Genomic DNA, 27,624 nt, shown 5'->3' with positions numbered 1-27,624 from the left:
AAATTCTGATTCAAAGCTTGACACAATATCTTTAATATACCACAAGACTCTATAGTCCTGTCACACTTTGACACATTCCATCACGATGGGTATTGTGTACCCTGAGAGAAGGAGATGTACTCGCTGCCTTAAACAGCTGAACATGTGCTATAAATCACAGCCAAAGCACAGCAAAGAGCAGCATCAGAGAATCAAAGGATCAGCCAGGCAAGTGAAAGGAGCATAAATGATTGCTAGGAAAACTGCATCAGATTATTTCCATTTTCCTCAGACACAACTGCAAGGTTAACAACTTCAATCACTGTATGTGTCCCGCTTACTAGAATACCAGGCAAAACTTGGAGAAGAAAAGATTGGGAAGAAGTGAGACACCTTTGCACAGTAACACAGTTCTCTTGCTTTTGTACATGTATGCCTTGCCATTCATGTTATTTTAACTAAGTTTTGTCAACAAGATGGCTCTGAAATATCTTCCATTATCTGTTTTGCAGGAACTGAACTCGCTGTGCAATCAATGGGATAGCTGTGAGAGAAGAAATGCGACTCCTCTACAGCAAACTAAATTAAAGAGTATGAATGAGACTCACACAGATGATCAAAGGGAGGCACCAGAATGCCATTGTGTTTAATGAACAAAGAGCCTAGGGTAACTTCAGGACTGATGCTTACTTCCTGTTGCCACCCAGTGGATTTATTAAGAAATGCAAATAAAAAGCAAAATTAGGTTTCTATAGTTATAAGATAAAAGCATCCACAGAGATGGCAGGGCTATTTGATCCCCAAAAGACAGCTAAAGAAAAGCAGCTCTCAAAGTTTACACGTTTAAGCCAAGACACACTGCAACTGACATCAAGAGAAGTTTTTATTTGGTTCTCCCCTACAAGTGGAAAAAAAAAACAAACACAGACTAGTTTGAGGCCTAAATTTTCTTTTAAATTTCTGAGAGCATCAATACAGAAATGGACCAAGAAAGATGTAAATAAATTGCAGCAAGCTGTGGCTAAATCTTAATCAACCAACCAAAATAAAAGACCTTACACTGAATAACTATGCAAAATGACAAAGAAATTGGCCACCAAATCAGTGCCCTATAATTTTTTAAGTTCTGCTATATTTGCTATAGTTATAAATGTACACTGAGCCTGCAAGCCTTTTGTCATTCTCCTTGGCATGAAATCAAGAATATCAATGTCTGGAGTTTTTTTCTTTTGCCATAACAAACAAAAGCCTGTGCTAATGAAAAAGTCCATTTTTAATTACATACGTTTCATAGGATATCCACTGGAATGAGAGGCCACGACATGCAAGACTGTGCAACCATCTTGGTCTTGCTGGTTGATACTACCCTTCAAGTCTGGTATCTCATCCAGTAGCCATCTGAAAAGATGGTTCCCTTCTGAAATGATTATAAATTAAAACCACATGTTATTAAACAGCATACTTTGTCCTGTTAGGACAGGATATGGGGAAGTATTATTGCTCCCCTCCCCCTGAGGTGGGCAGACAAGCTATCAAAGACTCTCTTTAAAAGGTAAGGGTGACAGAGAGGGAATTATAGTGTAAAATACCAAGCAACAAATGGTGTCAAGTTGCTTTGTTGGAGATAAAAAAAACAACAATTTTTTCCCTAACATGTGCAACTCTGAATTTGGTCCTGCAAATTTTAAACATGTACCCTGATCCTCAGACAAGTTTTTTAGAGTTAACACATTCAGGGTCTGAGATGGTCACATCAGTTACACTTCAGGTTTGAATCAAAGAAGAGAGGGTCACTATTAGGCTCACAGGACTCCCAGGTACACATGAACTGGACACGTAGTTCAAGTAATTTTTTTTTTTAAAGAGTAATGACTAGAGCTATGGAAGATTGAATATTTTGGATTTGAGCTTACTTTAGATTATTAAATATGAACTTTATCTGCAAATTCTCTGTAGGTTGACTATGGTTGCTTTTGTTTTATACTGACATGGGATGTCACTCACTTGCTTTGATACAGAGGTTGATGATTGCATGAAGTGGGTATGCTCCAATGCTCCCAACATTTGCTCCAATGGTGATCAGCCACTCCACCAATTCCGGTACCCTTTCCATTCTCTCATAATGGCCAAACAGGACATATTTCTGATAAAGAAATAGGGAGATATATTACAGTTATATTATTTTACATATGTGAAAGAAATCATCTTTTTAGTCCTGTTTCCTTTTCAGCCCAGGCAAAGTTTGACTACTTAGGAATTCAGTGTTACAAAGGCAAAGCAAATGAATAAATATTGGCCACTTGCCTTATCCAATATTAAATTTAAATTACATATATGTATTATTTATAATAGCAACTAGAGCCCCAGACCAGGTTCAGGGATCTGTTCTGTTCCATCCCTGCCCCCAAAGAGCTCTCAATCCAAAGGGTTTATTTTATTTTATTTTTATAGATCTCTCTCTCTCTCACGCACGCACACACAGAGTCTCTCTGAGAATTCGGATTTGCAAAAGTTACTGTTTGTGCACAATCCAAAGTGAAAATACTATATACACCCACAAAAACAAAAGCAGCACTGAAAACTCCGCAGAAAGGCACTTTTTCTCTTATTTCCTCAAAAGGAGGAACAACATTTGGGAATTTTCCCTCTTGAATTTTTTACACTCTTCCACATATACAAAAATTCCATGGGAAAAATTTCAGGAGCAAAAATTGGTAGTATTAGAGTTAGATTAACCTAAACACTGTGTACTATTCTGTCCTCTGGTGTACGTGCCTCGTCATGGTGGGACAGCTTGCGTGCTCTAACGATCCCCAGAGTCTGTGTTGGCAGGGGATTTTTGTTCCTGGTAGGTTCAGCCATGCTGGATTGGTCTGTGGGGGAGGGACCAGACAAAACAGACACCCTGGTCCTCGTGGTTGAGGATTAGGCACAGGGCTAACAACCCTGTCCCGTAAAAAACAAAATATGTTATGGAAACAGTGACAGAAAAATCGACAATTACTGTGTGAGACGGTCTTCAGGAGTCAATGACCCATATGACTGCCAGTGGTGAAAGCTGAAAGAAAGCAACTGGCATGAAGACTGAAGTGCTCAACACCAAGACGAAAATCAAATTTGGTTTTTGGAAGGTACGGACAATGTACGAAGCAGGGAAGCTAGCTCAGGTCACAGCAGAGATTAGACGCTACAGCTTACGCATCCTGGGTGTCAGTAAGAGCAGATGGATGGGATCAGGAAGATTAACAGCAGCCTTGGGAGAAACTTTGCTGTTTTCTACACAGGGTGATGGACAACACCATGAGGGTGTTGCCATCCTTTTGAAGAAGGGAGTGGAGCATGCCCTGCTTGAATGGAAATCCATCAGCAGCAGATTTATGAGAGCCAGACTGAAAGGGAAACATAATAATATCACCCTGATTCAGTGTTCTGCTCCAACAAACGACAGTGATGAAGAAGTAAAGGACAAATTCTACCTTGCACTACAGGTGTAGTTAGAGAGAGTACCACATCACGGCCTAACTATCATCATGGGAGACCTGAATGCCAAGGTCGGTAAGGACAACACAAACAACAACAGAGTAATGGGAAGACATGGACGTGGCACTATGAATGAAAACGGAGAAAGGCTTGTTGATTTCTGTAATATGAATGACCTAGTCATCGGCGTAACCCTATCTGAACATCGTGAAATTCACAAGCTGACATGGTGTTCTCCAAATAGCAGCGATAAGAACCAGATTGACGATATCAGGATCAATGGCAAATGGTGACGCTCACTGACAGATGTGAAAGTGAAAAGGGGTGCAGATGTAGGCAGTGACCACCATCAGGTGACAGCCTCCATCAAGTAAAACTGAGAAGCGTGGGTCCACCAAACGTTATGATAGTGACAAGCTAAAGTCCCTTGAAATACAGAAAGCCTTCACTCTGCAGTTAAATAACAGGTTTCAAGCACTTGCAGACCTTGATGAAGAGGAGAGGAATGCAGATAAGGAGATCAACAAGAAGTGGGACAAAGTAACAGCAATTTATAAACACAGCAGTGAAGCCTGTCTATGCTACAGGCAGAAGAGAAGGAAGGAGTAGATTACACCCAGCACATGGAATGCCATAGAAACAGATGAGCCCTGAAGAAAAAAAGTTTTAGACATTAAATCCCAGAAGCTAAAGGACAAATACCACAAGCAGTATAGCAAGGCACAGCGGGAGGTCAAATGCCTTGTGAGAGCGGACTAACGGCATATTATTGATAATCTGGCAACACAAGCAGAGGATGCAGCTGCTCGTGGTGAACAAGGAACTGTCTACAAAATGACACAGCTTATCAGTGGTAAACAGCAGACACCAACAAACACTCTAATCAGGAACAAACGAGGATACTTACTAACAGCCGAAACAGAACAAGAAATGCATTAGACAGAGCATTTCAAAGAATTGCTAAACAGGGAGCCACCTAAAGAGGAAAAAAACATCCAGGAGGCAAAAGAAGATCTTGATATCAACACAGACACCCCAACTAAGGAAGAGCTCATCAAGCCATCAAATCCTTAAAAAATGGGAAAGCTCCTGGCACGGATAATTTGAATGCAGAATTGTCCAAGGTAAATCCTAAATTAGCAGCATCTATCCTGGACCCTCTATTTACATCAGTCTGGGAAAAGGAAAAAGTGCCGGATGAGTGGACCAATGGGGTTATAGTGAAGATACCAAAGAAAGGAATTCTTAGTGATTGTAATAACTGGCGTGGCACCACACTTTCATCTGTGCCAAGCAAGGTACTGTGTAAGATTATGGTCCAGCGTGTATCAGAGGCAGTTGATAGCATTCCCAGAAAAGAGAAAACTGGTTTTCGGAAAGGACGTGGATGCACAGACCAGATAGTCACTCTACGAAACATAATAGAACAGTGCTTAGAATGGCAATGGCAACTCTACATAAATTTCACAGATTTTGAGAAGGCTTTGGATAGCATTCACAGGACCAGCCCTACGGCACACTCTGCGGGCATATGGAATTCCTCTCCATGTAATCAATGTCATCAAAAGCTTCTATTTCAACTTTACATGCAGTGTTAATCACAGTGAGCTCAGTTTTGAAGTCAAACCAGGAGTATGTCAGGGGTGTGTCAGGTCTGCAATCCTCTTCAACGTTGCCATCGACTAGGTAATGCGGCGTACAACAGAACGCATGCCAAGAGGCATTAAATGGACACTCTTCTCATCCCTTGAAGACCTGGACTTCGCAGATGATGTCGCTCTCCTATCACATACCCAACACCATATACCCAAAAAAACAACTTGACTCAACCCATTCAGCCAGCAAATTGGACTGAAAATCAACCGCAATAAGACAGATATCATGATCTTTAATATTGTCTCACCATCATCAGTACAGATAGAGGATTATGTTCTCACCAGTGTGGAAACATTCACATACTTGGGCAGCACCATCAGCCAGGATGGTGGAACAAGCCAGGACATCCGGAACAAAATCAATAAAGCCAAGAACACCTTCAGGAGCTTAAATACAGTCTGGAAATCATCAAAACACAACACCAAAATCAAACGCAAGATTTATCAGAACTGTGTATTTTCAACACTACTTTATAGTGCAGAATGCTGGGGAATAAGAAAGTATGACATGTCCAAACTGTCTTCATTTCATACAACCTGCCTCAGAAAAATCTTTTGGCCCACAACAATCTCAAACCAAGATCTATTGACACAATGTAGCCCAGAGGATCTGAGCACCATCATTGTCAAGAGGCGTTGGAGATGGATTTGCCATGTGCTTCAGATGGAAACTGATTCCATCACCAGACTAGCAATAGTAAGATGGACACCTGAAGGCAAGCGAAAACAAGACCGCCCGAAAACAACATGGTGCAGAGCTGTCGAAGCTGAGCTGAAAAACCTGGGGCACAGCTGGGGAATCATTGAAAGACTTGTCAGAAACAGACAGGAGCGGAGGAGCTTCGTCACTGCCCTAAACGCCAGAGGCTTAATAGGAACGATGATGATGTGTACTATTATTGCATAATGGCAATCATGCTAGTAAGGAACACAGTCTTATAAGGTTTACCAGCATCTCTCTCTATCTCTAGGCTTCAGTTCGGCCATCTGAGAAGTATGGCTCCTAGATCGTGGGCCTTTTATAAAAGCCCTCTACACTATGCACATTAATTAAATATAGACAAATTTTTCTGTGGCAATTAGAAGCTATGATCAGCTAATGTGGTTAAATGTCTTTACATTTCATTTTGCCTTCCCTTCCTTCTCAGGGCTTCTCCTCTTCCCTGCACCATCCATGGAACAGTTTTCCACCAATATGAGTAAAAAACCACCCCAGTTTCAAAGATGTACAGTAAAAATACTAATTGTGCTGTTGAATTACAGGATATGTGGCAACCCACCACATCCCATCATATATGCCCTAGTACAGTGTTAAACTTTTAGCCAGTAAATGTAGCTGTACAGAGCTTACTTTATAGTCCCCGAATTTATATATTTTCTTATACTTTCCAATATCTGATTTCAAACCACTGAAGATGAGGCATTTAACAGCAGTACAAAGAGAACCTTAAGCATAAGCTCACTGTAAAGACTCACATCAACAGCAGGTTCAGTACAATTCCACAACAGAAGGTTTTTAATCCTTTCTGTTAACATATTGCACAATTTGCACACAACAGCAATATGAGACATAAAAGTATCTGATTTAGGTTAAAAAAAAAAAAACCAAACAGAAAGCCTATGGATGGCTAGTTTCATAATTCAAAACAGATTCTGTAGCCCCTGCTTTGACGTTGGAATTGCAACTCATTGATTAGTACCTGTCATATGACAGGGGATGTTAAATTATGCCCTCCTGTGGGAATATTATGGGTTAAATTGTGAGTTAAATTATGCCCTCTTTGAATCTGAGATAACCTATTGACAGGGCTTGATCCTGCACTGCTGAAGACCATGGGAAAGTTGTCATTAAAATCAACGAAAGCAGGATCAGGATTGCAGTGTTTATATAGGCAGAAATGCTCCCTGCTGAGATAAAGCTTTGAAAGGCCCCAAATGCAGCAGAAGCTGTGGGATTTCACAAGAAAAGAAAGAGCAAGTCTATGGAGATGTCATATGAGGGTGAAGGCTTCAAACCCACTGACTGGCACAGAGCAGTTATCTCAGATGAAGGGATTAGGGTTCATGGCCAGTGGATCTATAAATATACCGATCCAGCTTGCCAAATCCCCTTCACACAGGGACCAACAGCCATGGCTGCATCTTATTAGCTATAGCAGTTGCTGTGGAATAGCCATGCTGGTGTTCAGCACCCTACCACTAGATGGGGGAAGAGAAGGGAGTATTCCATCCCCAAATCCTACATATATCCCTCGAGTAAGGCCCTTTACTTGGATTTTGTAGAGCGGGCCAGGAATTGCCCACCCACAGTGCATAAAAATGCACTCTGTCTAAGCATGGCAGAATTCGATTTCTATTTGTTTATAACTTTGCCAGATAATATCCATGTTTCTTTTTAGGCATATTTTTCATTTTTATCAATTTAAATTTTCACGGCCGTGGGAAAGGAGGTCAGACAACTATTTAATTAGAGTGGATGTTGCGATTCAAAAAGTTAAAGCTTCAGAACCATTAAAAACACAAATTGTCAACATCACATTTCAAAATATGTAAAGAAAACATCCTTAAATCAAACTCCAATAAGCTCTCAAACAACACTTTTCTTACTTTGCGTATCTGTAAATTTTGATTATCCGCAGAAATATTTTTTCATTCGTTTGTGTGTGTGTGTATAGTGAAATCAGCATTTACCAATAAAAATCTAATCCTTCTAAACCTATGTCCAATGCAGATTATAAGTAACCTCAGGCATGAAATGCTGTCAATTTAACACAGCTGCCACACTCTCACAATTGATTTATCAACTTGATTTTATAGTGCTGGTTACCAAAGCTGACACAAACAAGCTGCCTATTTTTTATTACAGAATTAGTGTATTATAAAGCTCATTGAAAAATTTCTAAAATTTTTGACAAAAAAGGGGACAATTTCAGACAAAATGTTTTGACCAGCACTAATGACATATGTTTTTCAAACTGATGTTTGTTTAATCTGTGCTCACTCTTATTCACAGAATATTAAGTTATTTAGTAAAACAACTGTGGAAAAAAAAGAAAAAAGACAGTCAGTCATCTTGTTAAATAAAATACATGCGACAGCACTGTACCTCAAAGAGATCCTTCAGTGATAAATGAGTGACTCTCAGATTTCTCGGCAACGTGTCTCTCTCAGTGGCCACCAACATCAAGGACTAGGAAAAACAAATATTTATGAGCCTACAAGCATTCAGAAATTAATTTTAAAGTTTGTTTAAATGCATCAACAAATGTTAAAGGGAAAAATCTGACCGGTCCTCTCTACAGATATAAATGTTTATTACTGCCTATCGTTTGTAATAACCTATCAGATTCTCAAAACACTAAAGCTTCCTTTTCCTTCTAACTCATTAAATCCTTTAATTTGGCAAACACATTTTCCCCACCTGAGCTTCTCATCAGGCATAAGTCACTACAGCGCTGCAGCATTTGCCATCGTGTTTATGCTCCAGCATCATCAGTGACAAAAGCATCTCTCTGGCAACATGTGTTTGCTTAAGATTCAACTGGTGCTCTGAAGCAGGAAACACTATAGACCAGTGCTACAGATCTCAGTGGTTCAGAAGCCAAATTAGCGATCAACATTACCCAAAAGAGCCACTGTAGTGTGACTTCATTGTTTCATTTACTATAGTGTTATATATTCATATTTAAGCAGTATGACAGGGGAAATATTTAGTTTATATAGATCATTCTCACAGAAAAATGACTGATCAAGTATTACTCTTTTATCAACTACAAATGGTTAACAACATGGCAAGAGCATCCTGATTGGTTAATAATTAAATCACACAGTGTTTTAATATTATGCTGCCAAGAGCCACAGGACACACATTAAAGAGCCACTTGCAGCTCACGAGCTTCAGTCCAAGTATCACTGCATTACATGATCTGTCTAGATGGTTACTACATCATTCAGAATTTAAAGAAGTACCATCAACTTCAAATCTGGTCTGTAAAAAAAAAAAGTGAGAATTAAATTAAATTGCAGACACTATACCCACTAGTGAGTTTTCTAGCTAGTTTTTGTGGTTTAGCAATCATATATTCCTATTTTTGTTCTCCACTTCTCTGTTGCTGTGTTAAAGACCCATACTAATCAGAAGACTGACTGGTCATACCAAAGAAACAGTAAAACAGACCATAAATGCAAATTAAGACAAATATTTTTTCTCTAATCTCTTTCAGTTACAGTCATTTGAAGTGTCTTGTAACCACAATAAACAAAAAGAAACACAAATAAGTTTTTGAAGTTCACTGTGTCCCTTTAAAAAGGGAAAGAGAATTTTAGAAACCATTTTCTACTCAAACTCTAAAAATCAAGACATTTGCACAGGGGAACAATAATTTTAGATTTAAAAAGCAATTGAAGAAAATTAAAGCTTATTATTGAAAAAAATAAAATAATAAACAAAACAGATTTACTAATATTCCTGGCAAAGAGATAAACTTACCTGCCACATTCCTTTCTTGGCTAGTTTTTCTATTACCACCTGCCAAACTAATGGATCGAATCTTTCATTCAAAATGTTCTTAAAAATGGGAAGAAAATATGGTGCTATATATTTTTCATCTAAGAAAATAAGAAAAGAAGCTTAAGTGTTTAGCATATGCAACTTTTACAAGCTGTGCTCTCCAAGTACATCAATTCATTTCAGATCGTCAATTCTTCAGTAGTGATTAACCCATTGAAACATTCAAATTAGAACATACAATTCACATAACTAATACTGGTGAGATGTCTGCTCAATAATTAGTAAGTGTGCATTATTTTCAGAGGCCACAGATTTAATTAACAATGTGAAATTAACCATTTGCTTTTGAAAAATCTCTGAAGCCCATGAAAAATCTAAAACCTTCCACCAGTTTTTCTATTTATTGTGTATGAACAGAGAAGTTGATGTAAGTAACCAAAAACTCATTTAAAACAGGAATGAGAGTGCATGAAGCAAGTGAGAGAGAGGCATTGTCGGAAGCCAGATGGCATGTCCTTGGGCTCTCTCTGGCAAAGCTTGTAAACCAGACCATTGAGCAACAATGGAGGAGGGAACATAGGAGCTTAGGAGAGAAGGGTCTGACTCTGCCACAGAAATAAGTAGTTGGTGGGATGGGAAAAGCCAAGTATCCTTTCACATGTGTTCTTTTCCCTCTTCCCACTGCTACCATCACAGGCCTTTCTATAATTTGCTTTGGGAGAATATTCCACAACTTAATACATCTCACTGTAAGTTTTTCCTGATGTTAAGCCTAAAATTTTCCTCTTTCTTCATTACTCTTAGCTATTCCCTGATCTGCCTCACTGACAAGGAAAGCTGCGTGAGCTGGAAGAAACCAGTACAGCATTGTGATTCAGCCCGTCCTTAGTTCTAGTCTTGGCTCTTCCCTGACTCTTTTTGGCCTTGGGCAAGTCACTTCACCTTTCTGTCTCACCTTCCCCATCTGTAAAATGCTGGGGGGATAGGGATGTTGTGTAAATTAATCAGTTGATGTATGGTGCTTTGAAAATACCAGAAAAATGCTAAGGATTATTAACTGACTACTCGGCTTCTCTGGTGCTTACATCATTCATATATGTGGAGAACTTATATCCCCACAAGTCTTGCTTGACCAAGATATACATGTTCACTTCTTTTTATTGTTCTGTTATACCTCCATGTCACCTCCGCTTCATAATCATTTGTAATGTTCATTTCTAAATTCTCTTCAGTTTGTCACAATTTGTTTGTGCTTGTCACACCAGTACTGTAGAGGACTATTCTCCGGTTCTGTGGTATGACTTGGAGTATGCAGCCCAAAATGGCACCGGTGCTTTGCTACCACATAACATTGCAAACTCAAGTCTAATTGGCCGCTCACTCCCACTGCAGGTCTCTTTCAGCATTAATGCTTCCCACCGAGTGAGCATTTCTGATTATCTTTCCCTGGATGTGTTGACTTACATGTATTCTAGATTAATCTCATTTTGAGATTTTCTGCTCATATTTCCTTTATTTTCCAGGTCCACTTTCTCTGTCCTAACTGTATTTGCAACTCAGCCCATTTTTGTATCAACTGCACATTTCACTGACTTGCTGTCATTCCTTCCCCCAGACACTAATAGAGATGTTAGCTAAGACTGTACCACACAACAATCCCCATTATAACTGTTGAGCATCCATAACTCCAGCTGATGTCAGTGGGAGCTGTGGGTACTCACAACCTCAGAAAAATTAGGCCCTAAACCTCCAGACTGCACTCAGTTAAATTCATTGCATTATTGTTAAGCCCTAAGGTCCGTTAAATTAATGGAAAGATTCCCTTTCAATGGGCTTTGGATCTAGGTCTTTTGGTCAGTTTTTAATACACACGGCAGTATTTCTTTCCAAGTCATTCTGAATTAAACTTACTGCATTCTTTACATCCACCAATTTTGTCCAAAAGAGCAAGCAAGTTTGCCTGGGAAGATTCATACTGCTCTTGGTTTGGTTTCCTTTTTAAAAATTTTGTGATTGTTCATCTTGATATCTGTTCTATTGTTTTACTAGGGATGGTAGTTAAAGTTAAAAAGTGGCAATTGCCAAGATCAATCTTCTTTCTTTTATTGCAAAATCAGTACTACATTTGCTTTTTCTCCAGCCTTGTGCTGTCTCCCAGGTTATCCACGTTTTCTGAGGCCCAGACAAACCATATTATAATTAGCGCTAACTAAAACTCACTACTGCTTCTCCTCCTTTACCCTCCCACTAATATAATGGGAATTTCAGACCATTTGTAAACATTTTCCTTCCAATAGTGTTCTAAATGGACTGATTTAAAAAAAAAAAACTGCAGAATTATTTTCAGCAAATGATTTTTCCATTTTTTTAATCTAACTTTTTTTAAAAGGAAGTTTTTATATTTTGAATAAATCCCTCAACATGGCTAAGGTGACCAATCAAGATCCGCAACAAACTAAAAAAAAACAAAAAACAAACAATTGACTAAACTTGGCAAAGGAACAAATTGAACTGTTTTTGTATACATTTTCAGTCAAAATTTTTCAATTAGCAGGAATTTTTAAAAAAATGTAAAATGGTTTCATGAAATTTTTCCTCTTCCACACAACTTTATTTTTTAATGAAAAATTTCAACCAGTTCTAACTGTAACACAACTGGGGCACTTGTGTGTGACAACTTATTCATCTACGTGGCAGTAGTGGTGTTTTGGGAATGTGGCTATTCCTCATCTATAAACAGAATTACGACTATCCACCCCATTTACAGTGGCCACTGTACAGCTATCAGATGTTAATAATCTTCAAATCTGATCCTAGTCAGGAGTGAGCAAATTAACTATTCCAGGAAGAATGGCTCCAAATCCCATACACAAGCCCCTCAGCAGTCTGGTCCCTACTAAATAAAATACAAGCCTCCATTCCAATTTACCGTTAACACTTGTGAAGATTCCAACTATAAAATCAGCAATTTGAGATTGATCCACAGAACCACACAGAAGAGTCAAACCACGAGAAAACATAATAACTGCATCATGAGTTCTCGACAACCGCAGCAGCGAGTAGCCAGATCTATAGTAGCCCTAGTGGGGAAGAAAAAAAACCCAAAAACTAAGTCATCAAATCTTGTTATTTCTAATTTTGGGCAATTAGGAGCCCATTTCTGAAAGCCCTACAGAAAACTATTAGTAACTTTACAATGGGTAAAGGCCATTTTTCCTGAACAAGATGTACAGGATGTCTAACTACATACAAAGTTATCAACATTTTAAATAGTTGAGAGAATTACTTATGTATCAACAGAACAAAGCTGTGAAATATTGTGGGCATCTGAATACGACAATGTTTTAGTCTCCTGAAGACGCAATATCTTTGGGAAATTAATTTAAATATTTTTGTAAACAAAAATATTCAGAGATCCTCGTTATTAAGCTAAACATCATTTTCTAGTCCCAAATTACTAATCACGCCCCAAAATGTACCTCACGTGTGGTTTGTAATACTACTCTCTGTTTGTTAAACTCAAACTCAAAGAATTCTGTAAGAATAAATATGGATGTTGGCACTCACTGGTAGGGCCCTGAGAAAAATCAGATTTTTTTTTTTTTTTTTTTTAAATAAAATTCACAGCAGCGTCATAGGCAAAGTAGTTGAATTTCACAAAATATGCATGGGATGCAGTCAGCGAAAGATCACTGTTGCATTCCTTCGCATAAAAATCGGCTGCCAAGTTCACATATTATCGATGTCATTAAAGTGTCTAGAAAGAAAGCAGAGAACCCTCAAATCAAAACTTTGAAAAATAACCAAAGAACAAACTATTAAATATATTTTAACTCTCATAGTGCAGAAAAACACTTGAACACGTGTTATGTCAAAAATCTAATACCACTTTTCAGTATCTGTTGCAGTATTTATATGGCTTAGACAATAGGGCTTTAAGCATAAATTTAACTGCTTCACTGAATCGGGGTCATAGTGAAACCACTTTTCACAAGACAGCTTGCATAGTGCAATGAAACAACACGGGAATTTCATTCTACAACACTTAATTATGGTTTCATTATACCTGGATTCACGGTAAGCTAGTTCCGTGTCATTCAAAATACAATTGCAATTGTAATTTTTTTATGTCAAAACATATATTCAGCTCTGATTAGGGACCCTGAAGTTACTATTCTCTTATTCTTCTTATAAGGCGTTGTATTTGTGTACAAATCTTTTTAAAACTAATTTTGAATCTTGTTTAGAATAATAAAGCTGGCAAGCATTGCTGATCTGTTGGATTAAATGTGCAGTACCTTAACATACGACAAATCCCACTGGAGGCTCTCCTTGGCACAGTGATATGCTTCTTCCCACTTACCAAGGCTGTAAAGGGCATTTGATTTGTTGCACAATAACACAGCCACGTCCCTATGAGAAACCCTATGACATTAACAATATTAATGTTTAAATCAGTTTTAAAAAGATAAATGGTACTTCATAGTGAACAAAAATTTGACAAAACTCAATTTATTCCACCAAACAGAATTATGGTACAAAAAGATATCCTCTAGAAAGAAAATAAAGATCCTGCAAATTCAGTTAACATAATTCCAATCACTTATAGCAATATTACATAGGAAAAAACCCTACTTTAATACAACATTCATGTTACAAGGTGAAGTCAAGAAATACAGTTATGATCATGCATGCCACCTAAATTCTACCCTACCCTTTTCAGGATATGCGTTAAATACAGTCTATTTCATCTCTGAAGGAAAATATTAAAAGTACAATGGTTCAATTAAACAATTTGGATGGGTTCATGATCAGGTCCAAGGCCTGAGTGAAACACTGGGCCTTGGACCTGCAGGTGGTAAGGAGGAAGTGTGCTTCAGCAACCAAGAAACACTAACTAAAAATACATGGTTAAATCTTTGGCTGATGTGAGCTAGCATAACACCAGGGAAGCCAAATTTATACCAGTGAGGCTCTGGAAGAACATTAATCTAATTCTTACTTGGTTATTGAATATTGATCATTTGAATGCTGGGGATCTGTCGCAACCCCACAAACCAGTGGATCCAAGCAGTGTCTTGAAAAATTTATACTAAAGATCCTGAACCTAGACACCAAGGCATTGGACTGGGACTGAGGAGGAGCCCATTGGACTGAGATACAATCCTGGCTTTGTCACAAAATCTCCATGCCTCCATTCTTTACCTCAGAGTGATAGTGTGATGATAAATTCATTAGTTTGTGTGAAGGGCTGAGATACGACAGCATTTGGGGGCTGAGATGAGCATAAGTACATCAGATAGACTCATAGACTTTAAGAAAGAAGGGACCATCATGATCATCTAGTCTGACCTCCTGCACATGGCAAGCCACAGAACCTCCTCCACCCACTCCTATAGTAACTTCTGCTTTAAATCAAGATTTAAGGACTTTAGTAACTCAGCCAGGAGTTCCCAAAGTGGGTCACGACACCATTGTAACACCAGGATGGGTGTTGACTTGCTGAGGCACGGGGCTGAAGCTGAAGCCCAAGCCCAACTGCCTGGGGCTGAAGTCGAAACCCGAGGGCTTCAGCTCTAGGTGATGGGGCTCAAGTTACAGGCCCCTACCGGGAGGAGTAAAGCCCTTGGGCTTTGGCCATCCTGCCCAGGACAGCAGGGCTCGGGCGGGCTCAGGCTTCAGTTCCCCCCCCTAGAGTAGAGTAGTCATTCTTATCAGAAGGGGGTCACAGTGTGATGAAGTTCGAGAACCGCTGGTCTAGCCCAAAGCCAGCAGAAAGAGTCAGAGTGAAAGAAAAAAAGAAAAACAAGTAAGTCACAGTAAATAGTTTAATTCAAGCTTGAATTAAGCTTATTTTAATTTATAATCATTCTCACTTATTTTGGGCTGTTCAAGTAATTTGATTAGTATCATGCCCATTTTACAGATGGGGAAAACAATGAATCAGGGATGTTAAGTGGCTTCCCAAAAAACAAAGTCAAGTCAGTATCAGGGCTTGAAAATAGAACTCAAGGGTTCCTGATTCCTGCTATCCACAGATAGCTGGACCACTTATCTTTAAAATTCTCTTATCATTTACTCTGTCATACATTAGATGAATACTTACATCCCCCACTGGAATAACTGAAAGAGCACACGTATGGCTTCATCGTAGTTTCTGATGGCCATGAAATAATTTCCATTTTTAAAATTCTCATTTCCAGCTTTTTTCATAAACTCTGCATAATTCATGAGATCCATGCTAGTTGAGAGGGAAAAAAACAAACAAACAAATGAAAATGCTATGCTATGGTGCTCCTCCTTCCCCAAAATCACAAGAATAAACCTGTTTCCTTCATAAAGGACCTAATCCTAAGACGTGATAACCAGCTTGTAAGGACTTCAGTGAAAATTATGGATGTTCTTTGGATCAGACTCAAATTCTCTTTTGCAACAGTAATTCACTTTGGTTCTGAAGCAAATTCAATCTTCAGCTCAAATTTGAAGTGGCAACTTCTCCTTCCACCAGATATTAGGAGCAGGACAGATAAAAACCATCTTTCCTATTCCAGCAGCTGAAGATGGTGAGCTGAACTTGGACCCTGTACAGCACTGACCTGAAATTTACCCTCTCATATTTTTTCGTCTCAACCCTTGGCTGGTAGGTGCTTAGTACATTTCTCAAATCTTGTTGGAATCTTATTTTTAAAAATGGCATTTAATCTAATTATTTAAATGGACACACATCTATATACACTGAAAAAAAAACAGAATTGGTTAAAAAAATTAAAATTAAAATTTTAATTTTAGTTGGTTGAAAAAACAGGAAACATTGGAGGGGGACACAGGACTTTTAGTTCTCCTGGGGTTTGACCAGCTTTTCTGGTTATACAGTTAGATAGACAATTACAAAGCAAAACTGCATTACGGTTGGATTACAGCCTGAATCATTCAACGTTGTCATCCAAACACAAGAGATATGCCCAGCCCAGAAGAGCTCAAAATCTAATTTAAGACAAGATACAAGAAAAGGGTGTAACAAACACTCTAAGGGAACATAAAGGGGACGATGACAGGAACCAGAATCATTTTTGCAATTTAAATAGCAAAACAAAAATTACTGACACAAAGAAATGAAAGTAGTCACAACATCCAACATGTTTGGGGAGAAGGAATTCAAATACATTAAAACCAAAAACATTTACTTAGAGAAATGTTACTTCAACAAAACAAAAAAATCTCAAAAGCAAGTTTTGAAGCTTCAAGTAAAATACTTTTCAAGAATGAACTACCAATAAACAAAAGTGTTGCTAAACATTCCCATCAATTTGGAAATCTTGCATCAGACTCAAAAATTTGAGTACTGACAGAACAAGACTTAGACCTGGTCTACACAGGAGTTAGGCTGACGTAGCTACGATGCTCAGGAGTGTGAAAAATCTACACCCCTTTGTGCTGTAGCTATGTCAACCTAGCCCCCAGCATAGACACAGCTAGGTTTACAGAAGAATGCTTCTGTTGACCTAGCTACCATCACTCAAGGAGGTGGTGTTCCTACCGCAATGGAAAAACCTCTTCCATTGGTGTAGATTGTCTATACGAAGGGGTTATGCTCAGTACTTGTCTTTACCATGGATGCTACAGCGGCACAGCTACGCAGCTGTAGCTCCTCTGCACAGGTGCTTCCTACGGTGATGGAAGGCATTTTGCTATCATTGTAGGTAATCCACCTCCCTGAGCAGCAATAGCAACAGAAGCTTTCTTCCATCAGCCTAGCCACATCTACACTGGGCATTAGGTTGGCACAGCTACAGCGTGCAGGGATGTTAATTGTAAGGCCTGGTCGACACTTAAAACTTAGGTCGACCTAGCTACATCTCTCAGGGCCGTCACCCTAGCTACCACCTAGAAATGGATTTACTGTAGGTCTTGTAGTATAGATCAGGCCTCGGACTGGGTAGCACCTTGCTACAGGAGAAATCCCACAGATTTAAATAGGAGTACTTGAGAAGCATGCTACTGCTCAGCCTGAGTAAAGATATTAACAAGTGTTTAAGTCTAGGTTGCTCCATACTGTCTGTGTACAGAGAAGCAATGATGCAGGACAATCCCACATTGGAGGGAGCTCATAGGAACAGTTATGTTTTATTCATTTAAATAAACATTCTCCGATGCTGTTTACAACCCAAACTTTACATCATCCTGCTAGTGCCAGAGAACAATAGAGGAGAATTGATCAGAAATTGGCTATAATGAAAAACTGGCTAATATTATGTTCTAGCTACACTAGAAAGCTTTAGGAGATGCAGTAAATAACTTACAACACGGTCACCCCAAAACAGTTAAAGCATAATTTTATTTTTCAGTCTGGATAGGACCTAACCAAGTTTTTAGAATTATGCTAAAGCCTTAGACACAAATCAGAGAGAAAGCTACATTCATAGTGAAGATGGAACCTTCATTTCATTCCCCAAACTGAAAGGGGGGGGAAGGAGCAAACTGTATAAATAATAAAAACTAGTAATATTTTAAAAAACAAATTCTTACCTACGTTACAAAAAAGAAACCTTAGATTTTTTCAATTCTTTCTGTTTTAATCTATGATTTTTAATCCACATGTGTCCCTTTAACGTCAGGAGCAAGTAAAAAATGATTACAGGAAGAAAAAAAAATATCCTGAAACAGGTTCATCTAGCGAGATGTTTTCTTAATATGCATTGTGCATGTGTGTTTGATTCTGTGTAGATCAGAGTACATATAATCCTTGATATAACTCATCTCATCAAGGGTGAACTTTGACTGTTTTTTCAAAAATTAAGGTGGAGAATGGAGTGAGGGTGGGGTCTCTGGCTTTTGCCCAGAATTACATTTGTTTATTGTAATATTAAGCATTAATTTTTGGTCCATTTAAAATAAAAATCAACACTACAAAGATATTTGACAGACATGTTATAGAACAATATAGTGAGAGAGCTTTGGTTACAACATTTGTTTGCTTTTTGTTACTGATTTTCTAATAAAATACAAATAGAAAGAAGGGGGGGGAGAGAGGGGCGGAGGGGGAGGGAGAAAAACAAAAAACAACCAAACATGAGTATAATGGTTACAGCAGTTATCACAAGATCAAATTTAGAGACCTCCAGAAATTTTAATCTCTTCTCACAAGACAAGAAAATGAAAGAGGAAGTATGCTGGTCCATAGGACCCAATTCTGATCTCACTTGCACCATTTTACACTAGTGTAAATTACTCCTAACTGACCCCAGCGTAAGCAAAATAAGATAAATTCATGTCTTCCCCCAGAAAGAAAAACAATAAATGTAAGGAATGGGAGACTGACCAGTTAAAGTCAAGAGACTGAGAGGAACACAACTATCCTTCCTGTGCAAAAAGCAAAGCGAGACTTCTCCTGCTGGACTGGTGAGAGTGATCAAAGCTCGGCCTCTGGTTTCAATCTACTCGGTAGAGCTGACCCAAAACGTATTCCCCAACATTAACCAAACCTTGTTTAGCATTTGCAAAAATCTGACCAACTTCTTCTGGCCAGTTTTTAATTTTTGTCATCTCCTTCATTTCTTGATTCTGTCCAGAAGCAGTAGTGAGGAAATACAGCAAAAGAGTCTCTTTATGCAGTACTCTAGCACAACCAGAAGCAGAACTAAAAATCTTGTGGTAAAGCCTATTCTTTTGAGCTTGCCAGCCAAGGGCCTAGAACAGACACTAATGAAGTCCATGGGATGATTGCTGTTGACTTCATTGGGAGCAAGGCTGGGCACAAGAGCCAAGGTTTGGATATCCAAATAACTTCCTCCAAAATCCAGGCAGCCAGGCTACAGGTTGTTGGGTTTTTTTTTGTTTTTGTTTTTTTTTAAATGAAAGATGGGGTGGGGGGAGGAGGAGTTGCGTTATTAACATCTGGATGGTAATGTTATCAGCAATGGTGTGAAATGAGAAGCCTCTCTCCCGGCCTGAGGAAATTCATCCTCTGGAAGTTTTTGTGGTCACCCTTCCTGTCATGCAAAAAGAATGCAACTTCTTACCCCGTCCTCAAAGACAGACATTGCCAAGTCAGCAGAAAACACAATCAACCAAGCTGTAGAAGAGTGACTGCCAAACACCCCCAGTAGCATTCAGAGAGAAAGCAAACAAACACATTCCAACAGGCAACAAGAACATTTGCCAAAGAAGCAGCCTCTCTTACTTCCTTCTGAAAGCAAACACCGCAGCTGTCAGGCAGAAAGATGGAGTCCTCTCCCAGCCTCTAACCACCACAGACAGATGGAATGCACTCAGGAGGCCCACTGAATGTTATTGTTGCACTGAAAGGTCCCAAAAGCCACACAAAGGAGGCTGCAACACTTTACACTTTGTTCCCTTGATGCTGCACAAAAGTTTTCAGCCTGCATTGAAATAGTTGTTGTGTGCAAAGAGTAGGGAAACAAAATAGAATTTTTTAAAAAATGTGATTTGGCTCTCCATCAAATGATAAAGATGGCACAAATCTTAAAATTGCAGAATATGCTGTTAGTTTTGCACTTGTGATGTTCCAACATTTTGGCTCATAATGTTGGCACTTAGGCCTGGTCTACACTTAAAAATTAAGCCGCCCTACCTATGTCGCTCAGGGTTGTGGAAAATTCCATGCCCTGAGTGCCATGGTTAGGTCTCCCTTACCCCAAGGGTAGGCACAGCAAGATCAACAGAAGAATTCTTCGGTTGACCCAGCTACTGTCCCTCAGAGAGATGCATTAACTACATCAATATAGGAAGTGTCTGCACTGCAGTGGCGTAGCTGCAATGCTCTAGCTATGCTATTGTAGTGCCTGTAATGTTTAATGTAGACATAGTCTAAGTGTGACTATCTAGTTGTGGCTTAAACAAATGAAAATTTCAGGCACAGGAAAAATAGACTTGTCAAGTTTGGACAGGGCCTTCTAGCCTGTTTAGGCTAGGAAAAAATTTTAGGGAGCACATTTTAATTGCTATTTAAAGTTGTGTTAGCACCTAGCTTAGACACGTTTTAATACCTTTAAAAATGTGTTAGCTGGTGTTTATCATCCCAAAACTCACCCATAATCGAGACAAGGTCTAAATTTTGCCAGATTCTGTGCAAAGTAACATGCAGGGCCCCTGGGTGGCTTCTGGAAGTCCTTGACTATTCTTTGACTGGCTTTGCCTGCCCAGCCTCCCACTTCCACATCACACAATACAGTAGAACCTCAAAGTTATAAACACCAGAGGTCAACCACACACCTCATTTGGAACCAGAAGTATGCAATCAGGCAACAGCAGAGACAAAAATAAATAAATAAATAAAGCAAATACAAGACAGTTCTGTGTCAAATGTAAACTACTAAAAAAGGGGAAGTTTTAATAAAAAGATTTGACAAGGTAAGGAAACTTTCTGTGCTTGTTTCATTTAAATTTAAGATAATTAAAAGCAGCATTTTCTTCTGCATAGTAAAGTTTCAAGGCTGTATTAAGTCAATGTTCAGTTGTAAACTTTTGAAAGAACCATAATATTTTGTTCAGAGTTACAAACAACCTCCATTCCCCTGAGGCGATACGGTAATTCAAAAATCAACCCAGACATCGAAGCTAAAATGTAAAGGAATATCAAGACCTGGGGGTAAGAGGAAAGCATGTGCCTGCAGGGAAACTGTGTTATCCCATGTGTGTTGACAGAGCTATCCACCTGAAAAAAGTGTTAGGCCACGGGCAGCCCAATCCCAAATACATAGTCCCTGATCCTGTGCATGACAGCGAGTGGGGCTTTGCCCATGCACGACAGTCCACGCTCACACTATTAACTGCAGTATCAGACAATACGTTAGTGCTCATTTTCAAGTGGATGTACAGACACCGCAACTTAAGTGCCAAGTATTGTTTTTCCTCTGTCTAGGGATGACTGTGACTTTAGGATCCTACAACAATAACGAAGCTAACTTTTTTTGCCCTGAAAAGGAAGCAACAATTCTAGTCCTTTCACAGCTAAATTAACTATCTACATCCAGTTCAGCATCGTGTTGCATTCTTTAAGGTGACTTGCAAAGATTCTATTAAAAATTAGGCTTGTGCTCTTTTGTTTTATCGTGTATGAAAGTGCATGACCCACAAGACTCTGGTCTCTCCAACTCTAGACATACCTCTTCTCCCAGCCAAAATAATAATAATCAAGTTAATTTCTGCTTGTTTATTATCTTAGAAATATCAAGATTATCCAGTCTGATCTTCCCCAGTATTGTGGGAAGAACTGCTGTATGTCTCAAAGCATGCATCTCACTAGTTCATATTTTAATCAAAAGAATAAGGGTACTGAATCTTTATTAAAGGCATACTCTATCCAAAGTCTTAGTCATTTACTAAGTTATTTAATCTGTTAAATAAGTGGGCTTTTTCAATAAGTGGTTGAGATTTTTTTAAATAAAAATAAAAACTAAAAATTAAGGCTGTCAATTAATCGCAATTAACTCAAAAAAATTAACTGATTAAAAAAATTAATCGTGATTAATCGCACTGTAAAACCAACTGAAATTTATTAAATATTTTTGGATTTTTTCTACATTTTCAAATATATGGATTTCTAATGCAACACAGAATACAAAGTGTACAGTGATCGCTTTATATTATTTATTACCAATATTTGCTCTGTAAAAATGATAAAAAATAGTATTTTCAATTCACCTCATACAAGTACTGTACTGCAATCTCTATCATGAAAGTGAAACTTACAAATGTAGAATTTTTTTTTTTTTGTTACATAACTGCACCAAAACAATGTAAAACTTTAGAGCCAACAAGTCCACTCAGTGTGCTAAGACACACAGCTAAGCTGCTAAGCACACTTACGCTTCAAGTCCACTCAGTCCTACGTCTTGTGTTTCAAGTGGACTTGAAAGTGAGAACAGGCATTCGGCATGGCACTGTTGTAGCCAGCATCACAAGATATTTAAGAGCCAGATGCATTAAAGATTCATATGCCCCTTCATGCTTTGACCACCATTCCAGAGGATATGCTTCCATGCTGATGATGCTTGTTAAAAAAATAATGTGTTAATTAAATTTGTGACTGAACTCCTTGGGGGAGAACTGTATGTCTCCTGTTCGTTTTACCCACATTCTGCCATATATTTCATGTTATAGCAGTCTCGGGTGATCAACCAGCACATTGTTCATTTTAAGAACACTTTCAGAGCAGATTTGACAAAATGCAAAGGTACCAATGTGAGATATCCAAAAATAGCTACAGCACTCAACCCAGGCTTTAAGTATCTGAAGTGTCTTCCAAAATCTGAGAGGGACGATGCGGAGCATGCTTTCAGAAGTCTTAAAAGAGCAACACTACAATGCAGAAACTACAGAACCCGAACCACCAAAAAAGAAAATCAACCTTCGGTTGGTGGCATCTGACTCAGATGATGAAAAGGAACATCGTCGGTCTGCTCTGCTTTGGATCGTTATTGAGCAGAACTTATCATCAATATGGACGCATGTCCTCTGGAACGGTGGTTTACAGTGCAATTAATCACACGATTAATTTTTTTTAATCGCTAGACAGCCCTACTAAAAATCCTTTCCCCGCTCAACTATTCAGCATTTAGACTCCTGCAATATCATTTTACTAGTTCTCCAGTCACCATAGATTCTTCCAAGTCAGACAAAACTTGAATTCCTAATGTAGAAAATAAAATAAAAAAAAATCAGAAATTGTTTAAAAAGCACAAAAAAGCGAGCCTTCTTTCTACAACATAGAACAAGAAAAATAGCAGCATAACTATAGGTGCTACCACACCCCCTGGCTTGAAGTGGATTCTAGCATATACAGGGTTTACAGTTTGGTTCAATGGCTCTCAGCACCCCCACTATACAAATGGTTCCAGTACCCTGAGCATAATCCTACTTTTTGCCCGGCCCATTTTCTTTCCAGATCAATCTTTGTTTAAAGCTGAACTGCAAAGAGATATATCATTTGGACATTTCTCATACCACAATACAACCTATTAGCTGTCCTTACTTAATGACTCTGAACCTGCAATAAGCTCTGCATGCAGAGACCTTGGTACCCACATGGAGTCCATTGCAGGATCACTCTCTTTAAAGGTATGAGTACACTGCAGCGGGGAGCATGACTCCCAGATGAGGTAGACAGACTCAAGCTAGCATGCTAAGAATAGCAATGTGGACATTGCAGTATGGACGGCAGCTCAGGATAGCCACCTAAGAGCAGACCCAAGGGGTCAGGCATGCTTGAACTCTCCCAGCTGCAGTGTAGACATACACTAAGTATTCATAGCAGCATCTGGGCCTAAGATACTTTAAGTGTCCTCATATAGGCTAGGTTCTTTTGCTCATGTTCTGAAATGCACACAAGGTTATACCCCAACTAAGGTTGCCAGTTTTGGTTGGGTGCATTCCTGGAGGTTTCCTCACGACAATCCTAAAGGGTTGGCAACCTTAACTCCAACCCATGATAACTTTTTGTTTTGGGATATGGTTATCAGCAATTTTAAATAACCCTCACAATTATCACCCATTGGCATTTGCAAATATGTGGAAGGATTAAAAAAAAAGTTGCAAGGTTTAATACATTAAGATACATGATAAATGACATTTTAGAGATTGTCTCTTCAGGGCTTGAAGAGAGAGAGCAAAGTATGAGGAGGAAGTACAATTGCCTTACATGCACAGCTCCTAAAGGTGGGGCTGGGAAAGGAAGGAGAAAGGAGATTTCTGATAATACCAGTTGATGTTGGAAAATTTTTGCCACTCTCTGGTACAGATAGATAGTAATCCTTGGTCAGTGGTGGGCAACCTGTGGCCCATCAGGGTATCATAGAATATCAGGGTTGGAAAGGACCTCAGGAGGTCATCTAGTCCAACCCCCTGCTCACAAGCAGGACCCATCCCCAATTAAATCATCCCAGCCAGGGCTTTGTCAAGCCTGACCTTAAAAACTTCTAAGGAAGGAGATTGCAACGCCTAGGGTAATGTGATTGCAGGCCATGAGACATTTTGCTGACATTGACTGTCGGCACGGCCCCCCGCAGCTCCCAGTGGCTGCGGTTCACTGTTCCCGGGCAACGGGGTGGCCCACCACTTCCTGCAGCTCCCATTGGCCGGGAACAGCGAACCACGGCCACAGCGGGGGGCTGTGCCTGTGGACCGTCAACGTCAGCAAAATGTCTCCCGGCCCACAATCAGATTATCCTAATGGGCCGCATGCGGCCCGCAGGCCTCAGGTTGCCCACCACTGTCCTAGGAGATATCTGGAAAATTAACAATGGGAGGGATAGTTGGGTCACAGAAATCAGAGTGATGGGGGCATAAGGGATTTTGAGATGAAAAACGGCCTGGAGGTTAAGGCACTGGACTGGGACTCAAGAACATCTGGGCTCAATGTCCAGCTTTGACACAGCCATCATGTGTGATTCTGGGCAAATCACCTAGTCTCTCTTTTCCATTTTTACAACTGGGATAATAATTCTTCCTGTCTCCCACCTTTTATCTGTTGTGTCTGTTTAGATTGCCAGCTCTTCAGTGCAGGTCACGTCTCTTACTCTGTGTATTTACAGTGCTTACTGCAACCGGGCCTCAATCTCTGGCAGGGCTCCAGGCACAACTAAAATGCAAAAAATAAATAAGATAGATATTTAGTTGATTTTCAGGCAGGGAAGCCAATGGGTGAGGTGGAAGCAAAACAATAAGGAAAGATGAAAGAAAAAGTAGTTAGTGGCAGACAGATGTCCTCAGATCCCCTGTTAAACCACAAATCATCTTTGTTACTAGTTCTCAAAGGAAGGGTAGGATGGTTTAGTGATTAGGGCTATAGCATAGAATTTGGGAGACCCAGATTAAATTCCCTGCTTCGCCACTGACTTTCTGTGTGACCTTGGGCAAATCACTTACCTCTGTGTCTTAGGTCCCCATCTGTAACATAGGGATAATAGCACTTCCCAGTCTCACAGGGGTTTTGGGAATTGCGGAGAGATCTACTGATGAAAAACTAGCTTGTGATATCTCTACATATGCTAAATAGCACCTATGACTGATTTGGAGCTGCTCTGCAGTAAATTAGGAATACTGTGTGTTGACCTGCTTATTGGGATGTTTACTGCATAAATACCGGTTTAATTCAATAGGGGTGCTGTAAGGAAAACAAGCAGGAAGGAATCAAAATGGCTGAAGATAAGCCACTTCTCAGCAAACACTTAAGAGCTGTTAAAAGACGACAATGCCCCAACTATTAATTTTGACAATTCAACCTCCTAACTGCAGCCAATTTACAAAACCGGTTTTATTGAGTAGAGCCAAGGCCTGGAAACCTGAAGATCAAAAAGCACTATAACAGCTGAAAAATGGACTCCCTCGAGAGAGACAGCTATTCAGAGTAACCCTCAGGACCTGCTGGGGCGTCTACTGAAGTTAGGTCTGTAAGATACCATGGGGGGTGGTAAGTCTTTAGGTAAGATAAACATTTCTGTAGACTGTTTCAAAATTCTTCTCCTCTAAATGCTTTGTTCCTACTGTTAAACAACAGTTTGGTTTTCAGAGTGCTGTCTGGCGACTATACACATACACACACTCCTGAAGGGAGGGACTGCAGGTGCTGGACCTGTCATACCTGCTGTGTAAGCACAGTCAATACACAGGGTACTGTAGCTCAGAGCCTGGTGCACGAATGGGAGAAATGTGGAATTCCACCCCGTGATAGAGAAGTAAAGGCTTGACACTTGCAGGGTTGCACTCAGAGAGAGAGCAAAGGAACAGAGGTGCAGGTAACACTGAAACCGTGCCAGGACCTTACACCATGTAAGAACCTGTCAAAAATCACAGATTTATTTTTTAAATTCCAAGGCAGCAGCACAAGTAAAGTATCCATTTTCACAGAATATGCACAGCCACCAAGCCCCTCCTGAACGGCTAAGATTTTTCCTACAGCAGGGAAGTGGAAGCAGGTATCCGTGCACATTGATCTTATGCTGGGTACAGCTTGTAGTGCACAGCAGCGTTAGTTGGAGCAGTAGTTTGGGGCGGGGGAGAGAAGAACTGGGAGCTGGGCACAGTAACCAGTGCCACAGCTGCCGCTTGGAACGCAAGCTACAAGCTGCATAGAGTTTGAGACCAACGAGCACAGATGCTCACTTCCAACTCCCACAATTTTGCCAACAGCACATCTTGGGCTAAGTTCACTATTTCCACACAGTCTGTGAAACTGTGATTTTCACAGGGCTCTAACTGTGAAATCAAGGAAACTAGTCACAGAGTAAGATACTACTCAGTATGAGTGAAGGGATCACATCTGTCTCTTTGAGATCGATCACTGGATAAATGTGGCTTTAGATGTGGGAATCCCTGATCCACCACAGATCAGTTACGACTCTACGCTCCTACCCTGTCTTTTAATTATTTAAGTTATATTCATCCCATTTAGACTGTAAACTCCACAGGGCAAGTACTTGTCTAACAACTTGTCTTGTGAAGCCCCATTAAAATTTATAGCACTTTACAACTAAAAGATAATACTAGTAAAATGCACAGTATTGCAGCTCCACCACTTAAATACAAGAATTAAATGTGAATCTGATTAATTTAATGGTGTAGTTCTTTGTCACAGAACAAGCCAAGAGCCATTGTGGGTTTATTTAAAAAGATATCTCTATGCTTGACCTTCTTCCTCCTCCCCTTCCGAGCCAAACTTACCACTAGCATATGTGGCATGGACCTCCCTGAAGTTAATAATTACTCTGTTTACACCTGTGGTGAATTTGGTCCTATTATTCAAAGTAGTGTTATCCTATCATTGTAACAGAATAGGATTTTGTGTTTTAATTTCCAAGTTATTGCCTCTTGCTCCCTGTAAGAAGGGCAATAGCATGTCTTATCTCCAGGAGGTTAGCTGTTTACATAAACCAGAGTTACACTCTCATAAGCAATTTTGTATGTATCTAGCATTTCCATTCTCCATTAGGGAAATAGAGCAAATTGTTAACTCTGGTTTACATCCAGGAGGGGAGAGGGAAG

General features: G+C 39.5%; 1 protein-coding gene across 5 annotated transcripts in view; it reads right to left on the bottom strand.

Moving 5' to 3' along the window:
- The window catches only part of TRANK1 (tetratricopeptide repeat and ankyrin repeat containing 1), a 92,320-nt gene that overhangs the window by 47,619 nt on the left and 17,077 nt on the right, over positions 1 to 27,624 (bottom strand). For 4 of the 5 annotated variants that reach the window (XM_048838983.2, XM_075125646.1, XM_048838982.2 and 1 more), the window contains exons 2-9: positions 25,102 to 25,222; positions 15,731 to 15,865; positions 13,923 to 14,049; positions 12,554 to 12,704; positions 9,604 to 9,722; positions 8,221 to 8,304; positions 1,984 to 2,122; positions 1,265 to 1,396 (exon numbers count right to left, since the gene is read on the bottom strand). In XM_048838983.2, the coding sequence (XP_048694940.1) occupies positions 1,265 to 1,396; positions 1,984 to 2,122; positions 8,221 to 8,304; positions 9,604 to 9,722; positions 12,554 to 12,704; positions 13,923 to 14,049; positions 15,731 to 15,864 (886 nt within the window). In that variant the 5' untranslated portion in view covers position 15,865; positions 25,102 to 25,222. The remainder of the gene's footprint in view (positions 1 to 1,264; positions 1,397 to 1,983; positions 2,123 to 8,220; positions 8,305 to 9,603; positions 9,723 to 12,553; positions 12,705 to 13,922; positions 14,050 to 15,730; positions 15,866 to 25,101; positions 25,223 to 27,624) is intronic. The other variant, XM_075125647.1, reaches the window with a different exon arrangement.

Source organism: Caretta caretta, chromosome 2, assembly GCF_965140235.1.
Source record: "Caretta caretta isolate rCarCar2 chromosome 2, rCarCar1.hap1, whole genome shotgun sequence".
In the NCBI taxonomy this organism is placed as follows: domain Eukaryota; kingdom Metazoa; phylum Chordata; order Testudines; family Cheloniidae; genus Caretta; species Caretta caretta.
Note: the sequence above shows the minus strand (reverse complement) of the source record. Positions and strands in the feature narration are given on the sequence as shown.